General features: G+C 44.6%; 1 protein-coding gene across 1 annotated transcript in view; it reads right to left on the bottom strand.

The window, feature by feature from the left end:
• Window positions 1-17,363, bottom strand: part of LOC115109673 (sodium-dependent neutral amino acid transporter B(0)AT2-like) — a 44,918-nt gene that overhangs the window by 14,086 nt on the left and 13,469 nt on the right. The window contains exons 3-5 of the mRNA XM_029634879.2: window positions 15,634-15,791; window positions 13,431-13,557; window positions 12,997-13,178 (exon numbers count right to left, since the gene is read on the bottom strand). Coding sequence (XP_029490739.2) covers window positions 12,997-13,178; window positions 13,431-13,557; window positions 15,634-15,791 — 467 coding nt within the window. The remainder of the gene's footprint in view (window positions 1-12,996; window positions 13,179-13,430; window positions 13,558-15,633; window positions 15,792-17,363) is intronic.

Here is a 17,363-nt window from a genome sequence, read left to right as displayed (position 1 = left end):
TGATGCAGTTTAAGCTGTTTTGCCTGTGCTATCGAACCTTGATCTGTTCACCGGTTGTGCTATCTTGTCTCGGACCTGCTGTCTCAACTCTCTCTCTCTTTTTTAAATGTTTTAATTTGACCCCTTTTTCGTGGTATCCAATTGTTTAGTAGCTACTATCTTGTCTCATCGCTACAACTCCCGTACGGGCTCGGGAGAGTCGAAGGTTGAAAGTCATGCGTCCTCCGATACACAACCCAACCAAGCCACACTGCTTCTTAACACAGCGCGCATCCAACCCGGAAGCCAGCCGCACCAATGTGTCGGAGGAAACACTGTGCACCTGGCAACCTTGGTTAGCGCACACTGCGCCCGGCCCGCCACAGGGGTCGCTGGTGTGCGATGAGACAAGGATATCCCTACCGGCCAAACCCTCCCTAACCTGGTTGACGCTAGGCCAATTGTGCGTTACCCCACGGACCTCCCGGTCGCAAACCCAAAGGTTTCTGTACCAAATATTAAGTTCTGCTTTTCTGATGTATCAAATACTTATGTCATGCAAAATAATGTTAATTAATTACTTAAAAATAATACAATGTGATTTTCTGGATTTTTGTTTTAGATTCCGTCTCTCACAGTTGACGTGTACCTATGATAAAAACTACAGACCTCTACATGCTTTGTTAGTAGGGAAACCTGCCAAATCAGCAGTGTATCAAATACTTGTTCTCCCCACTGTAAATATGCACTTTAGCGAACAAAACATACATGTATTGTATAACATGAAGTCCTATGAGTGTCATCTGATGAAGATCATCAAAGGTTAGTGAATAATTTTACCTCTGTGCTTTTTGTGACTCCTCTCTTTGGTTGGAAAAATGGCTGTGTTTTTCTGTGAGTTGGTGGTGACCTAACAATCGTTTGTGGTGCTTTCGCTGTAAAGCATTTTTAAATCAGACACTGTGGCTGGATTAATGAGAATTGTATCTTTGAAATGGTATAAAATAATTGTATGCTTGAGGAATTTTAATTATGAGATTTTTGTTGTTTTGAATTTGGTGCCCTGCACTTTCACTGGCTGTTGGCGAGGTGGGACGCTACCGTCCCACATATCTCAGAGAAGTTTTAAGACACAGCTTACAGACGGTAGGCAATTAAGGTCACAATTAAGGTCACAGTTATGAAAACTTAGGACATGAGGCATTTCTACTGACTCTGAAAAACACTAGAAGAAAGATGCCCAGGGTCCCTGCTCATCTGCGTGAACGTGCCTTAGGCATGCTACAAGGAGGCATGAGGACTGCAGATGTGGCCAGGGTAATACATTGCAATGTCTGTAATGTGAGATGCCTAAGACAGTGCTACAGGGAGACAGGACGGACAGCTGATCGTCCACGCAGTGGCAGACCACATGTAAAAACACCTGCACAGGATTGGTACATCCGAATGTCACACCCGTGGGACAGATAAAGGATGGCAACAACTTCCCGAGTTACACCAGGAATGCACAATCCCACCATCAGTGCTCAGACTGTCCTCAATAGGTTGAGAGAGGCTGGACTGAGGGTTTGTAGGCATGTTGTAAGGCAGGTCCTCACCAGACATCACCGGCAATAACGTCGACTATGGGCACAAACCCACCGTCGCTGGACCAGAAAGGCCTGGCAAAAAGTGCTCTTCACTGAAGTGTCGCGGTTTTCTCACCAGAGATGATGGTTGGATTCAAGTTTATTGTCGAACGAATGAGCGTTACACCGAGGTCTGTACTCTGGAGCGGGATCAATTTGGAGGTGGATGGTCCGTCATGGTCTTGGGTGGTGTGTAACAGCATCATCGGAACTGAGCTTGTTGTCATTGCAGGCAATCTCAACGCTGTGCGTTACAGGGAAGAAATCCTCCTACCTCATCATGTGGTACCCTTCCTGCAGTCTCATCCTGACATGACTCTCCAGCATGACAATGCCACCAGCCATACTGCTTGTTTTGTGCATGATTTCCTGCAAGACAGGAATGTCAGTGTTCTGCTATGGCCAGCGAAGAGCACGGATCTCAATTCCATTGAGCACGTCTTGGACCTGTTGGATCGGAGGGTGAGGTCTAGGTCCATTCCCCCCAGAAATGTCTGGGAACTTGCAGGTGCCTTGGTGGAAGAGTGGGGTAACATCTCACAGCAAGAACTGGCAAATCTGGTGCAGTCGATGAGGAGGAGATGCACAGCAGTACTTAATGCAGCTGGTGGCCACACCAGACACTGACTGTTACTTTTGATTTTGACCCCCTCCTTTTTTCAGGAACACTATATTGCATTTCTGTTAGTCACATGTCTGTGGAACTTGTTCAGTTTATGCATGTTAAGTTTGCTGAAAATAAACGCAGTTGACATTGAGAGGACGTTTATGTGATCGTGCCTCAAAGTAATCAAGGTATGAAATGATTGTTATTTTTCACTGCAATCTCTTTTTGGACTTAGTTGTGGTCTACAAATGATTAAAATTATTTTCCGGCCTCCCGACCATTCACTCCGACAAAAATATGCCCGGGGCTGAATCTAGTTGCCTACCCCTGCTGTATGGATGGGTTGAAGCTCCATTTGCCTAACCATGTCACTATGCAGCTGAGCTGCTCTTGAACATCTTATTCACATTGTATCAACCATTCATAAAATAGGAAAACCATGGTCACCATGTATATAAAGAAGCTCCTTTCTGCTCAGAGAGTCTAAAAAAATAAATAAAAAATAAATAAAAAAAATACAAAAGGTTTTGTCTCATACACCGGATAGGTGCAGTGACTACTGTACCTGCCACCCATATCTAAATATTGTATATCTGCCTCACCTATCAAAGTTTGTATCTTTATCCCATTAGATAGTATGTAATTTATATAAGGAGAGGTGATGTCAGTCACAGATCATAGGCGCCATCTATCATTATGGCTATGTATCATCAAGTTGTTGCTATGCAACTCAAAACTCAAATTATACCTTGTCAGGTCATGATAAAAACATAATCTTAATTGTGTGTACTGTAAGTGCTTTAACTTTGAGGTGTTCTTTTGTAGCTGCACAGAATGCAAGCCCAAATTAGATTGAGTGGAAAATTAATAAGCCATTTAATACACATGATTGAAGTTTTTTTTCTTTCCTTTTTTTGTGAGTACACCCCTAACAATCACACAAAGTAAAAGAGCGCGTATAACCATGGCAACCACGCTCCCCCTCGGTCTCTCTTGCACCCTCACACCCACACACAGAAATCAAAAAGAAACTGTAGTTCACAGCCTAGGAATAGGCTTTTGTGAACAAGGGGCAAATGCGACATTAATATTCTTTTGTGTGGTAAAGCCCTGATTAAGCTTCAAAGGGTCTCTCACTCTGGCCCCTTCACCAGGAGGGGAATGGAAAGTGCATGGCCATTTTCATGACCTCACCCTCGGTGCCAGACGAACAGGACGTGGAAGATCGGGACACTACAGACGGTTTCCCTGTTGTCATGCCATCACCATGGCAGAGGACCAAGATTAAAGCACTTCTGTCTGAGAGGCCAGGGCATCCATCTTGTTTTGTCTGTGTGTTGTGGAGACTGTTTTTGTCTGTGTTTGTTGTGGAGACAGGGGCTTGAATAGAACCAAGCAAACACCAGACAGCTGTTGGGATAAGACCAGGGAGAGGGACAAAGGCTGGATCAAATGCTGCATTAAGATAGCACAGGATAGGGCCATGTTCCTATAAGACCAGAAATACTCTAAAGCGAGTGAAAATGGTCTTTGCTAAAATGCTCAAGGAACAATACTCTAAAAGGAGTAGAAACTTTCTTTGCTAAGACGCACAAGCGATGATAAGGACCCAATGGTGTTCTCAATGGTGTTCTCTTTCAAATACTTGTTTCGATGTATCACATGTGGGGGTTTGCAAGGACCACCTACTCTCTCGGAAACACCTAACAAAAGCATCTGTCGGAGACTGTCACGCCCTGACCTTAGAGAACCTTTTATTTCTCTATGTTGGTTAGGTCAGGGTGTGACTAGGGTGGGGAGTCTAGTTTTTTATTTTCTATGTTGGCCTGGTATGGTTCCCAATCAGGAACAGCTGTCTATCGTTGTCTCTGATATTTAGGCAGCCTTTTCCCACCTGTTGTTTGTGGGATCATGTTTTTGTATTGTAGCCTTTTGCACTACAAAGCTGCACGTTCGTTTTGTTACTCGTTATTTGTTTTGTTGCTGGTTCACATTAATAAAAATGATGAAAGCCTTCCATGCTGCACCTTGGTCCAATCATTCCAACAACGAATGTTACAGAGACAGACAGGTGAGACCCTCACTTCCATAAAAGAAGCCACTCTCCAGGCCTCCAGTTGTTCTCGCTTCTCTTCCTCATGAAGAGTGTCATTACTCTAGCTCTCCTCATATCGACTGTATACCTGTTTGCCTGCTTAATCTGCTCACCATCAAACCGTGAAGGATATTGCTGATGAGCGTAGGTCTTCAGACCCTATCGAGAGGTTGAGTAGTAACCGTAAGGTTTATGTTTACGAGTAGAAATTACATTTCTACTTCTCAGTCAGTCGGTTTCCTTCAGCCAGCACTGAGCTAGCCACGGCACACCTTCACCACAAGGTAGCTGCTAGCTAACTAACGCCCCACTAGCCTCATGGCTATAGCATTATACGGTGATCAATATTGCTAGCAGTTGGCCACAAGGCTCCTAATTACAAGAACCCTTCCCATTTTCCACATTTTGTTACATTACAGCCTTATTCTAAAATGGATGAAATAAAAATGTTTCAATATCAATCTAAACACAATACCCCATAACGACAAAGTGAAAACAGGTTTTAGACATTTTTGCAAACGTAATAAAGTATTTATTTAATTTAAGTATTCAGACCCTTTGCTATGACAATCGAAATTGAGCTCAGGTGCATCCTGTTTCCATTGTTCACCCTTGAAATGTTTCTACAACTTGATAGGAGTCCACCAGTGGTAAATTCATTTGATTGGACATGATTTGGAAATGCACACATCTGTCTATAATAAGGTCCCACAGTTGACAGTGCATGTCAGAGCAAAAACCAAGCCATGAGGTCGAAGGAATTGTCTGTAGAGCTCTGAGACAGGATTGTGTTGAGGCACAGATCTGGGGAAGGGTAAGACGACAGTTATGCAGCATTGAAGGTCCCCAAGAACACAGTAGCCTCCATCCTTCTTAAATGGAAGAGGTTTGGAACCACCAAGACACGTCCTAAAGCTGGCTGCCTGGCCAAACTCAGCAATCGGAGGAGAATGGCCTTGGTCAGGGAGCTGACAAATAACCCGATGGTCACTCTGACAAAGCTCCAGAGTTACTCTGTGGAGATGGGAGAACCTTCCAGAAGGACAACCATCTCTGCAGCACTCCACCAATCAGGAGGCCAAAAGGCAACCAATGGACTCTCAGATCATGAGAAACAAGATCCTCTGGTCTGATGAAACCAAGATTGAACTCATTGGCATGAATGCCAAGCGTCACATATGGAGGACATCTGTAACCATGAAGCATGGTGATGGTAGCATCATGCTATGGGTGTAATTTTCAGCGGCAGGGACTGGGAGACTATTCAGGATCGAGGAAAGGATGAACGGAGCAAAGTACAGAGACCTCAGCACCTCAGACTGGGGCTAAAGTTCATCTTCCAACATGACAACGACCCTAAGCAAACAGCCAAGACAATGCAAGAGTCCTTGAGTGGCCCAGCCAGAGCCCAAACTTGAACCCGATCGAACATTTGTGGAGAGACCTGAAAATAGCTGTGCAGCGACACTCCCCATCCGACCTGACAGAGTTTGAGAGGATCTGCAGAGAAGAATGGGAGAAACTCACCAAATACTGGTGTGCCAAGCTTGTAGCGTCATACCCAAGACGAATCGAGGCTGTAACTGCTGCCAAAGGGGTTTTAACAAAGTACTGAGTAAAGGTTCTGAATAATTACATAAATGTGATATTTTTAAAATATGTACTTAATAAATTAGCAAACATTTCTAAAAACCTGTTTTTGCTTCATCATTATGGGGTATTGTGTGTAGATTGAGGGGGGAAATAAATTATAGAAAAAGTCAAGGGGTCTAAATACTTTCAGAATGAACTGTATATATCTTGGTACACCGTTTACACAAGCTACTATTTGCTAGCCACCAGCATCAGGGATTATAACTATGCCGTCTAACTATGCTGTTCTTACAACAGGAGTTGCTCGGTCCACCTAGCAAGCCTTGTCCCTCATAATGACCACTGTTATCCTGTCCAAGGACGATCCCTATCAACCAATCACTAATTTTTACATAGGCAGTTGTCACAAAGTGCTTATACAGAAACCGAGCCAAAAACCACAGAGAGCAAGAATGCAGATGTAGAAGCATGGTGGCTAGGAAAAACTCCCTAGAAAGGCTGGAGCCTAGGAAGAAACCTAGAGAGGAACCAGGCTCTGAGGGGTGGCCTGTCCTCTTCTGGCTGTGCCCGGTAGAGATTATAAGAGTACAAGGCCATTAAGGCTAGATCGTTCTCCAAGATTTTCAAACGTTCATAGATGACCAGCAGGGTCAAATAATAATCACAGTAATTATAGAGGGTGCAACAGGTCAGCATCTCAGTAGTAAATGTCAATTGGCTTTTCATAGCCGAGCATTCAGAGGTTGAGACAGCAGGTGTGGGACAAGGTAGCACGACCAGTGAACAGGTTAGGATTCCATAGCCACAGGCAGGACAGCAGAAACTGGATCAGCAGCACAACAAGGTGGTACGTCTGAACAGGTCAGGGGTCCATAGCCGCAGGCAGAACCGCAGAAACTGGATCGGCACCACAATCAGCAGCATGTTCTTGTGCTTGCGGCTCCATGATAGCGGAGAAAGATTCCCATCCTCTATACATAGGGAACATGGTCAGGAGGACCAGTGAGCACTGCAGACAGCTTACGAGAGCAGGTCTGAAGAAGAGGCTGAAACGTGCTTCTATCTCGCTAGCCCTTCTTGCCTCAGAGCCAACAGCGGAGGCTCAGCTCTCCGCAACGGAGCCCTGTTGGGGTGAGTCATTGATAGCCTTGACTCCCTCCCCCCACTATCTGACGATGTAGTGTCACGGGAAGGCGAGTTAGGGCATGACAAGGATGATTAATCTCACAAAGATAAAAGAGATTGCGCAGGAATTGGGGACTGACGTCTCCCGCCCACTCACGCATGCAGACCTGAGTGCAGTGGAGCTGCCCCTCCTTCAGTGGAGTTTGGCCTCCTTCATGTCTGCAAGTGGGCCACGGCCAGACTCGACATCAAGTCTTCTGTAGGGGCTCAGGGCTGGCAAGGAACATATACGATGGGAAGAGACTCCAGTCCCCATACAGCCCCAATCAAGGAACTGTACAGTACAGACGTGTGTAACATTAAACTAAATGTAAATATCCATTATAGCTACAAAGAAAAAAACGGAAATGACTATTTTATATGATTGCATGGGTAAATAACTGTACGTTTTTATTAGTAACTTTTGACAAAATGACTTTAGACTTGTAGTACCAGCTTGCCTCAGGGAAGCTAAGAGTGTGTGGGGGGAAAAAAACTCACTAGCAGGATTATTGATAAAGGTACCCTGAGTCTGCACATACACATCATGGAGAAATCTGGGTTTGGCAACCCTCCCATGGTGTAGCCATCACTGGCTCACCACCTCAGCCCCTCACGCCGTGTTGTTATTAATGACTCACTCCCTGGGAAGGTAGAGTGCCTAACTGCCTCTGTTTCTCAGAAAAATGCACAAGGCATCAGCCCAAGCAATTAGAGCTCTCAATGTGACCTCTTTATTGTTGGCATATCAGGCTACTTGGAGGAGGTGGGGAAGCAACTGGACTCAGACCCTAGAGCCAGATGTTTGGGAGGAGATCTGTATGATTACAGACGTGAGCCTCCTTGCCCCCCATAGTGCCATCCAAGGCTGTGGTCATACCATGAACCTAGAGGTGGAGGGAGAAAGGGCACTTTGGCTGAGCATATCCACACCCCAGGAGCCTTCTTAGGTTTTCAGCCAAGGGCAGCAGTCAGCATGTCAGCCTTTCCTCCAGTCTCACTGTCACACGAGGCGCAGGATGGCGAACTGTCGCCCTGTTAACCCCATGCCTATGGCCTTTTGCCTCTAACTGCTATGGCGCGAGCAATCCCAGTCAAGCCATTCAGGGTATGCGCCATGCTGGTTTTCCCACTACAGGGCTGTACTACTCTGTACAAGGCAGGGAAACCCTAACCACTCTGCTCCCCATTCTACGGGAGGACAGGTTTCCAGGGTTCATTGGGAAACCCTCTCAGCCCGTTTTACTATTCTGAGGGGCGTTTTGTTCCTCTACATGGCAAAGACAACTTGGCTCTGTTATGGAAAACACTCCCCATTGAACTAGAGATCAGTCTGTATAGTTATTCCTTACTTTACTTTCTGGATCTCCGGGAAAAGGGGGGGGGGGTTTATCTGGTACTCCTGAGTCAACAAAGCTTTGGCTTTTCCTCGTCACGTTTTAACTGCGATTGGTTCACCCAATCGGGCCGCTGCCTACTATGCCTACCGATCTGATGGGAGCGAGAGGCTGAGGAACTCTTTGCTCTTGACAACCCTTCTCCATGGAGCAGGGTCAAGACAACAGTTATGTAGCTATCCTACTGCCCAGTTTCCTTCTTCCTTTTTCCCGAGGTCTTATGTTAAGTCGCTGGATACTCTGTCCTAAGAGCTTGCTTTCTGTATCAATCCAGCCTGTAGAAGCAACAATCCTACAGGGCCAGGGGAGTCCCCATCCCATAACATGGTGACCATGCCGTTTGGGGCGGAAGAGCTGACAAAACCAAAAGGTGGATGATGCCGTATGCTTTCCCTCCTAATCTTTGAGACCCTTGATGACCAGTGATTTTTTTTTCTTCCCCCGGTTGGCAGTTTTACAACGCTGCTTATGACCAGTCCTTGCAGCTATCGTCATGCAAGGTTTATACTCTAGCGCTAGAGGTTCTCAAAGTGGGGTCCGCAGATGTACAGCAGGAGGTCCACAGGCAGATCTCAAAATATATTTTGTAAAAACAAAACAAAAAATTATGAATATTTATAGCAACAACAGATGAAACACATTTTGGCCAAGGGTGTTATAAAATACAATGCAATTACAACACAATGTCATACTATTAATCTACAATTGATGTTCTTAACCCTGGACAACATGGGCCTGGCTCAGAGGGATATTGGTATCCAGTGCGCCACCATTTATTCAACTTAATATTATGTAAAACAAAATTTACATAAATGCACTGTCATTTAAAGCTATAATCCTTAGTTGCTACATCCATTTTTGGTATGGAATACCATGATATACCTATTGATTCTTGAAGAATATAACTTGCAAATGCCTCATGAGCAATTCAACTGTCATACCCCATCAGAACTCAAAATATAAGCTTGTTTTATGTACAAACACTGTATATATTTATCATTTTGATACCATGGATGGTCAGTGATTGCATCCATAGCTCTGTCTATGAATTTGAGAGTGGTTACATTTCTCCAGGCCTATCCCTATGTAGAATTGCAGGAAATGAGCTTAAACTGGAATATTTTCTCTTGATACGTTCTGAGAACCATATGTTGCTTGGTGAGAGCGTGGTTGTCCAATGGTTATTTTGCATATAACCTTCCCACAACATTCTGGGAACGGTGCAGGATACCCAGCTAGCACATAACGTTCTGAGAAACATGTTTCTTAGGTGGGAATTTCAGTACTTACCTACAGGTTTCCTCACGGTTCTATTTAAAGTCATGTTCTCGAATTGTTCCGAGAATGTTAACAAACAACGTTTTTCTGTGGGAGTTTCAGTACTTCAGCATAACGTTTTCTACAGGTTTCCTCATGGTTCTATTTAAAGTCATATTCTCAGAACATTAAGAGAACTTTCCATTAAAAAAAACACAAGAAAACGTTATTAACATTCAAAGAACGTTCTAAGAATGTTATTTAAAAACATATACATTACATTCTCAGTGTCAACAAAACTCTCTCTATCCTCTATCTTGTTAAGTGTGCTCATGTGTTGGCCACGCCGACTAATTGTCTACACCTGATCTTAATGAGAGTGTAACGGATGTGAAACGCTAGCTTAGTTAGCAGTGGTGCGCGCTAAATAGTGTTTCAATCGGTGACGTCACTTGCTCTGAGACCTTGAAGTAGTGGTTCCCCTTGCTCTGCAAGGGCCACGGCTTTTGTGGAGCGATGGGTAACGGTGCTTTGTGGGTGACTGTTGTTGATGTGTGCAGTGGGTCCCTGGTTTGCGCCCGGGTATGGGCGAGAGGACGGTCTAAAGTTATACTGTTACAAGAGCTTGTTTCCTTTGAAATGTGGCCTGTTTGCATAGACTAAAATTAACAGTCTTAAAAAAAAACACAGCTTGCTAGCTCCATCCTGGTTGGCTTAGTGGACTAATTCCATGGATAGAGAGCAAAAAATCATAGATTTAAACCTCACTGCCATGCCACAATAAAAAAGAAGTGTTTGCATGATTAATGCCTAAGCAAATTAATGACGATGTGTCCTATCTGTGCTTGGAGTTCATAACAGTTGAACTAAGAGTCTTATTGAAACATAATTACAAAAAAATATATAATTACCTTCAAATAACCTATAATATCTGTTCTCAGAACATTAATAAAACCTCCCAGAAACTGAGGGAACCATAGCAAAACAGTCTCAGAACCTCCCTGCAACCAAAAAATTAACGTTCCCATAAAAAGTTACATTTTCACTTCTGTTCTCAGAACATTTAAAAACCTTTCTGTTTCACCAGTCAGGAAACGTATGGCTTCATTCTCAGAACCAACGTTCACACAACTTCTAAGGAACCAAATGTGCTAGCTGGGGGGAGGGGGCGTTTAAAATGTTCCTTCCCGGGGCCCGAGACTTGGTTTGTCTGGCCATGCACTGCTGAAGTCATAGTAAAACTCCTTGTATGCTATTTCTGTCTCCCTCGAGTTATGAGGGGGTCCCTGATGAATGTGCCATCACAAAATGGTTTCCCAGCCCCAAAAATATTGAGAACATGCCCTAGCAATGAAACAATTCTCCATCCTCACACAGATGATTTAGCATTCGGGACAAAGCCAGTATATAATTAATTTGAATGGAAAGACAGGCCTGTAAGTCTTAAAGACTGTCAGCCCCTAATACACACTCAGTTGGTGTGTTTTTCTTGTGGAAAAGCTGTGACTATACAGATTGTTCTATCCTACACTCTGTTTTCCATGGTCCCATGCTCCTTGCAGGACCTTTTGGACTGAGATAAGGTTCATCTTAAGTTCATTTTGCCGCTTTCTCTGCCTGCCAAGTACCCGACAGTGATAGTTTATCCATAACTGTAGTGTAGACTAAGGGGGGCACATCGCTTAAGCCTTTAGCTTGTGGGACGTGTGCTTAAATCCTTTCACAGCAGCTATTAGCCACTGAAAAGCATGGAGACTGCATATTGCTCATTTTGCTTTACTACTGCCCTTGGCGTCCCTAAGTGTATGGGTGAATTTTTCAGGTTAATGTACTTAACCAATCTTTGAGCCGGTCAACTTTTTCCCCATTGTCACACCTTGGAGCCTATGGCTTTTTGCCTGTTGCCTTTTACCTAGAAAGGCGTCCCTGTTGTCCTGTTTGTAAGTTTCACATTTACTTGGATTGTAAGTGAGGTCGGGCAAGGGTGTCATGCTCTTCGCTCATTGGGCAACCACCCTTAGAGGGTTGGCCCGTCTCTTTTTGACAATATCCTGCCGGATCATGGGACCATAATATTTATTTATAATAGTGCAAGGGTGATAGCCTTCGGTGGGGCCAGGAAGGGCCCTCTCCTACAGGGGGGTTTACCTCTTGGACACTGTTTTTGGGACGTCTCATTATACTGAGATTTTGTGCTTCCCCTCGCTTTGTTATGAGGTTTCTCCCAATGGGTTCTCTCTGCACCTTCTCAGAGCTTCGGGACCTCTAAGGGTGGCTGATGTTGGGACTTGCCTGGCTTCGGAGAGTCTAATTTTGCAAAACGGGAGTTGGCCATATCCCCACGTGATACATCAAAATGAGTATTTGAAAGAGAACTTAAGGCTACTTGCGTAACCCCGGGTTATCTGGTAACATGAGTGAGATGTAGCGCCACATTCAGAGCGTCAGGAAGAGAAGCATGCTTGAAAATATCCAGATGGCAGGAGACTGGCTCCTTTATGGAAGTGAGGGTCTCCAATCCTTCGCCACTTTAATTGTCGGTCTCCAACAGATGCTTTTGACCGGTACTTCTGAGAGAGTAGGCAGTCCCAGCGAACCCCTACATGTGATACAGCTCACCCATATTATCAGAGAACCATGGTTATGCAAGTAACTTTACATGTTTCACACCCTGGGTAGATTAAGAAAGACCTGACACAGTTTCTCCTGCCTTGCCTCCAGCCTGACACGGAATGAAGGCTTAACGCTAAAAACAACAGCGACGTTTTCATCATAGAATTTTCCGATAGGGATTAAAGCCTTAGAAAGAAAAAAAAAGTGTTAGCTATTTAACCAATGACCTTGACTCTGACCTTGTAACTGGCCAGCTAATAGCAGTCATATGACAAGAGAGAACATGGATAAAGGATCAAGATGACCTGCTAAAGAAGATGGCAACGGATGCAGAGCAATGTCGACTGTTAGCCAGTTCGGCTAATCCATCCGGATGCTAGTCACGCTACTCTCAACTTGGCTACAGTAACATCCAAACCCAGATCAAATGAGCTCCAGATTTTCCAGTCAGTTACCATTAGGAAGACCTGTCAAGGTCTATCAGGTATACAGTAACTAACAAGCTTTCTCTCACAACTCCCATTTGAATGGCTAACTGACTAAACCAGGAATACCGTAACTATCTAGCTCTCTCTCTCTCTCTCTCTCTCTCTCAAACTTGCTCCCTTACACCAAGCTCTCTTTCTCACCAAGCTCCCCACCCCCATTTACTCTCTCTCTCACCTTCCCGGAGGACTGGATGCCCTTGATCATGGCGAGGCAGACCATGGACCAGGCGGCCAGGAGACAAATGGTCATCCTCCAGTTGAGGCCTCCGCTCTCAGAGATGGAGTCAGAGATGTTCAAAGCCTCACGGTACCAGTAGTAGGTGGTGGCCGAACTCTTCTCACACTCAGGCACCACAACTGGAGGGAGGAGGGACAGACAAAATGGTGGTTGTCACGGATTAGACCAGAGCACGCTTTATAATGGATTGTGTGTCTACAGTATGGCTAATGGCTTACTGTATCGCTTTCACTGGGAAGTATCTAAGCACTATGACTTTATTACCTGTTTTTGTATGAACTTGTATGCTAGTTATGAAGAGCCACCTGTATAGTTCTTGTGTAATGAAGATATGAGCGTGTGCTGGATGAAGGTGAGTGTGTGTGTCTTACACATTGTGGTTTTGTTCTTGACCAGGGGACACTCGTGCCATGGCAGAGGCTGCTGGAAGGACTGGGAGAAGTAGAAGAGACTCCACCCAATGATCACATTGTAGTAGAGGGAAACAAAGAAGCACACCTGCAGAACAAAAAGTTAGTGTTGAATACACACATATCAGAATTTTAACACCCAACAATGTGAAATTGAACACTTTCTTAGGAATTATATTTGACCCACCAAAACAGTGTTAAACTAACACCTCCAGAGGGTTGGATCCATAACACTGTGGGTGTGGCAAATGCCTTGTGACAGAGACATGGATGTTGTAATTCCTATTGGAATCCAGACATAGGGAGGATATTGAAACTTCTCATCACCCATAATCTGCATTCAGAATGAGTGCTATGGTGAGGAATTTGTCAAACAAGATTACCTAAACCATCTAAACTGGAAGAACAGTCTCAGTAATGGGGGCAATAGGCCCAACCACTTACAGATTGGATTGGAAAACTGTCAGTTATTTATCTTAGATCAAATAATCAATCAATGTGCATGCAGAAAGACATTTAAAAAATTAAAAACTATTATAAAATATACCTGCAACAAAGCATGCTGGGAAATAGGATATTTATTTTACCTTTATTTAACTAGGCAAGTCAGTTAAGAACAAATTCTTATTTTCAATGACGGCCTAGGAACACTGGGTTAACTGTCTGTTCAGGGGCAGAACGACAGATTTGTAACTTGTCAGCTCGGGGATTTGAACTTGCAACCTTCCGGTTACTAGTCCAACGCTCTAACCACTAGGCTACCCTGAGAACCCTCCCAAGTATTTTTTTCACTCTGAGAGAGTTAACGGAAATGAACTCAACATAGTTGAGTAACAACCACACCACAAACTGTTGCTTCATCTGTGATTCAATCAACACTTCATTTATTCACTGCAGGTGGCGTCAATTTCAATCCAAATGGCGTTAACCCCACTAGAATCATCACTCAGATATAATGCTCACAACACTTTTACCTCCACACCGAGTGTAAATGATTGAGGTTTACAACTAGGTAATGGTGATACCCATCTACTGTCGGACTATGGTTAGAGAGCAGGCAGAGGCAGAGATGCAATTTGGTTTAAGAGTCTTTATATATTCAGGTGATGATACATGGCATGGAATGATTGACAGTTGCTGACATGAGACTTTGTCTTGAATTGGATGGACTAGCCGGTGGGTCTGTAGCAGTGAAGGCTGCTGAGGGGAGGACAGCTCATAATAATGGTTGGAAGGGAGCCAATGGAATGGCATCAAACACAAGGAAACCATGTGCAATGTATTTGACACCATTCCACCTATTCCGCTCCAGCAATTACCACGAGCCCGTCCTCCCCAATTAGGGTGCCACCAACCTCCTGTGGTCCGTAGAGTATGTTTGTATGGCTTCTATTTCAATGACGCATACTGTTTCTTGGTGTGAGAGTTGTATGACGTGCCCAATTGCTCAACTTTGTCTGGGTGAAGCACCCCGGATTGAAAAGAGGCGCCCTCAAACCTGCCCGTTTAAATACCTGGCCATAGTGTTATATAGCGGGTACACCTTCAACGAGTGCCCTCCATCCTCACGTGACCATAGAGTTGGGTAGGGGGCACACCTGCCACGAATGCCCTCTCCCCACCTCCACATCACCGATCAGGGAATTCTGAACACAGAGATTTTAACCACACATTTGCTGTGCACAATCCAAATCATTACAACCTGAACACAATAAAATCCATCTAAAGTTATCGTTATAATGCTTTTATCAATAAAAAAACATTGTGACAGCAACCCAAACCTAAACCCCAGAGGAGCAAGGCCAAGGCAACACACTAGTTAAACAACACGGATCCTGAATACAGAATGCTGATCTACATTAAACCATGCTCAACCAACACGTGTTGTCATGTTGGACACGCACTGCCAGTTAGTTCGCAGAAAGGTGTTGTGCCCTATTCAATACCCCAAATTTCCTCTGCTCTAAACCTGTTACTCTTTAAAGCAGCTTGTCTTATCCTTTCTCAATTATTGTCCTTTGTCTGTCTCTGTCTGTGTGTGTGTGTGTGTGTGTGTGTGTGTGTGTGTGTGTGTGTGTGTGTGTGTGTGTGTGTGTGTGTGTGTGTGTGTGTGTTTCCCTTTTTCTAAGGTGTGGTGCCCGTAGTGGCAGTGCCGCTGACTCACCACACAGCTGGCAAACCCGATGCCCCCCAGACGAGGGCTGATGTAGTTCCACACCCCGATGCTGCCCCTGCGGATCCGCTGCCCCACTGACAGCTCCAGGAAGAACAGGGGGATGCCAATCACAATCAGAAGGATCAGGTAGGGCACCAGGTAGGCCCCTGTGGAGAAGAAGAAACACACCAGGGTCAGAAACCGTATCTCTCGCGCACACACACACATACACACACACCATGTAGTGAGTTTCTGCCTCGTTGTGTCCTAGTTTCTGCCTCGTTGTGTCCTCGCACGACTCAAGTAATTTTCCCTCATCATGGTGTGTGGTGCCACCAAATAGTATATCAAGCTGGAATTTACTCAGGTCTCAAATTTACCCAAATTGAGCTGTGGTTACTTGAGTCCACATCAGAGAGATAACATTCCTTATTTCCTTAATAGGGAGGATTACTAAGACACAGCCCGTAATAGCACAGCTCCGTAAAACACAGGGTCTGTCTGTCTCTCAGGAAGATACTCTCAGGGCATCAGAACATACTCAGAAGACATGAGACTGCAACTGGAAGACACATGGTAGATAGAGATCACATAAAAACCTTTGTTCAAAGGAAATGGTGGTTGGCATTAAGCATGTCCTATAATCTTTCAATGTTTTTACAGCAGGAGCCGTATAGCCACAAGTAACTGGAAGAGATGAATACAATGTATAGTCAGTAGATCACTTGAATAAAAACAAACCTCCAAGCCTTTAACTGTTTTGCTTCTAACTAATTTAACTGCAAAGTCACTCATTGTGAATCAGAAATAAGGATATCACATCTGACAATAAGCTATAGTTTCAGAACAAAGTTGTTGTTTTTTTTGTCTGGAAAACAAAAAAGTCACTGGTTGAGGAAAATTTGGTCACTGGTTTCAGCCTCCTGAAAACAAGATTAGCTGGCCCGGAACGGCAGATAGGCCTACTCGTCAACCAGGAACCAAAGCAAGTTGGAAATGTATCTATTACACGAAACCTACTGTATCTCCTCTCATACTGGCTCAACATGTTTCCAACCACACTGATAATTTTCACCTTTTTTTAAAACCTTTTATGGCCACACACGTCTCCAACTCAATCACCCTGGCGGAGTGGTGCCAGGAAAATAACCACTCCCTCAAACAAAACAAAGGAGCTGATCGTGGACTTACAGGAGACAGCAGAAAGAGCATGCCCCTATCCACATCAACGGGGCCGCAGTGGAGAGTCAAAACCATCAAGTACATTACTGACGACCTGAAATGGTCCCTTCACACAGACGGTGTGGTGAAGAAGGCTCAAACAGCACCTCTTCAATCTCAGGAGGCTGAAGAATTTTGTCTTGGCCCCTAAGACCCTCACAAAATTCTACAGGTGCATCATTGAGAGCACCCTGTCGGGCTGTATCACCGCCTGGTACGGCAATTGCAGCGTCTGCAACCGGGATTGTGTGGTCAGCCCAACACATCAGTGGCACACTGCTTGCCTTCCAGGACATCTACAGTACCCGGTGTCACAGAAAGGCCAAGAAGATCATCAAAGACCTCTGCCACCGGAGCCACAGCCTGTTCACCCCGCTACCATCTTAGGAGACAGTACAGGTGCATCAAAGTTGGGACGAGAGACTGATAAACAGATTTTTATCTCCAGGCCATCAGAGTTAAATACTCACCACTAACCGGCCTCCGCACAGTACTCTTCCTTGAACCTGTTACTAGCC

This window comes from Oncorhynchus nerka, linkage group LG25 (genome assembly GCF_034236695.1).
Source record: "Oncorhynchus nerka isolate Pitt River linkage group LG25, Oner_Uvic_2.0, whole genome shotgun sequence".
Taxonomy (NCBI): domain Eukaryota; kingdom Metazoa; phylum Chordata; class Actinopteri; order Salmoniformes; family Salmonidae; genus Oncorhynchus; species Oncorhynchus nerka.
This window is presented reverse-complemented; position numbering and strand designations above follow the sequence as displayed.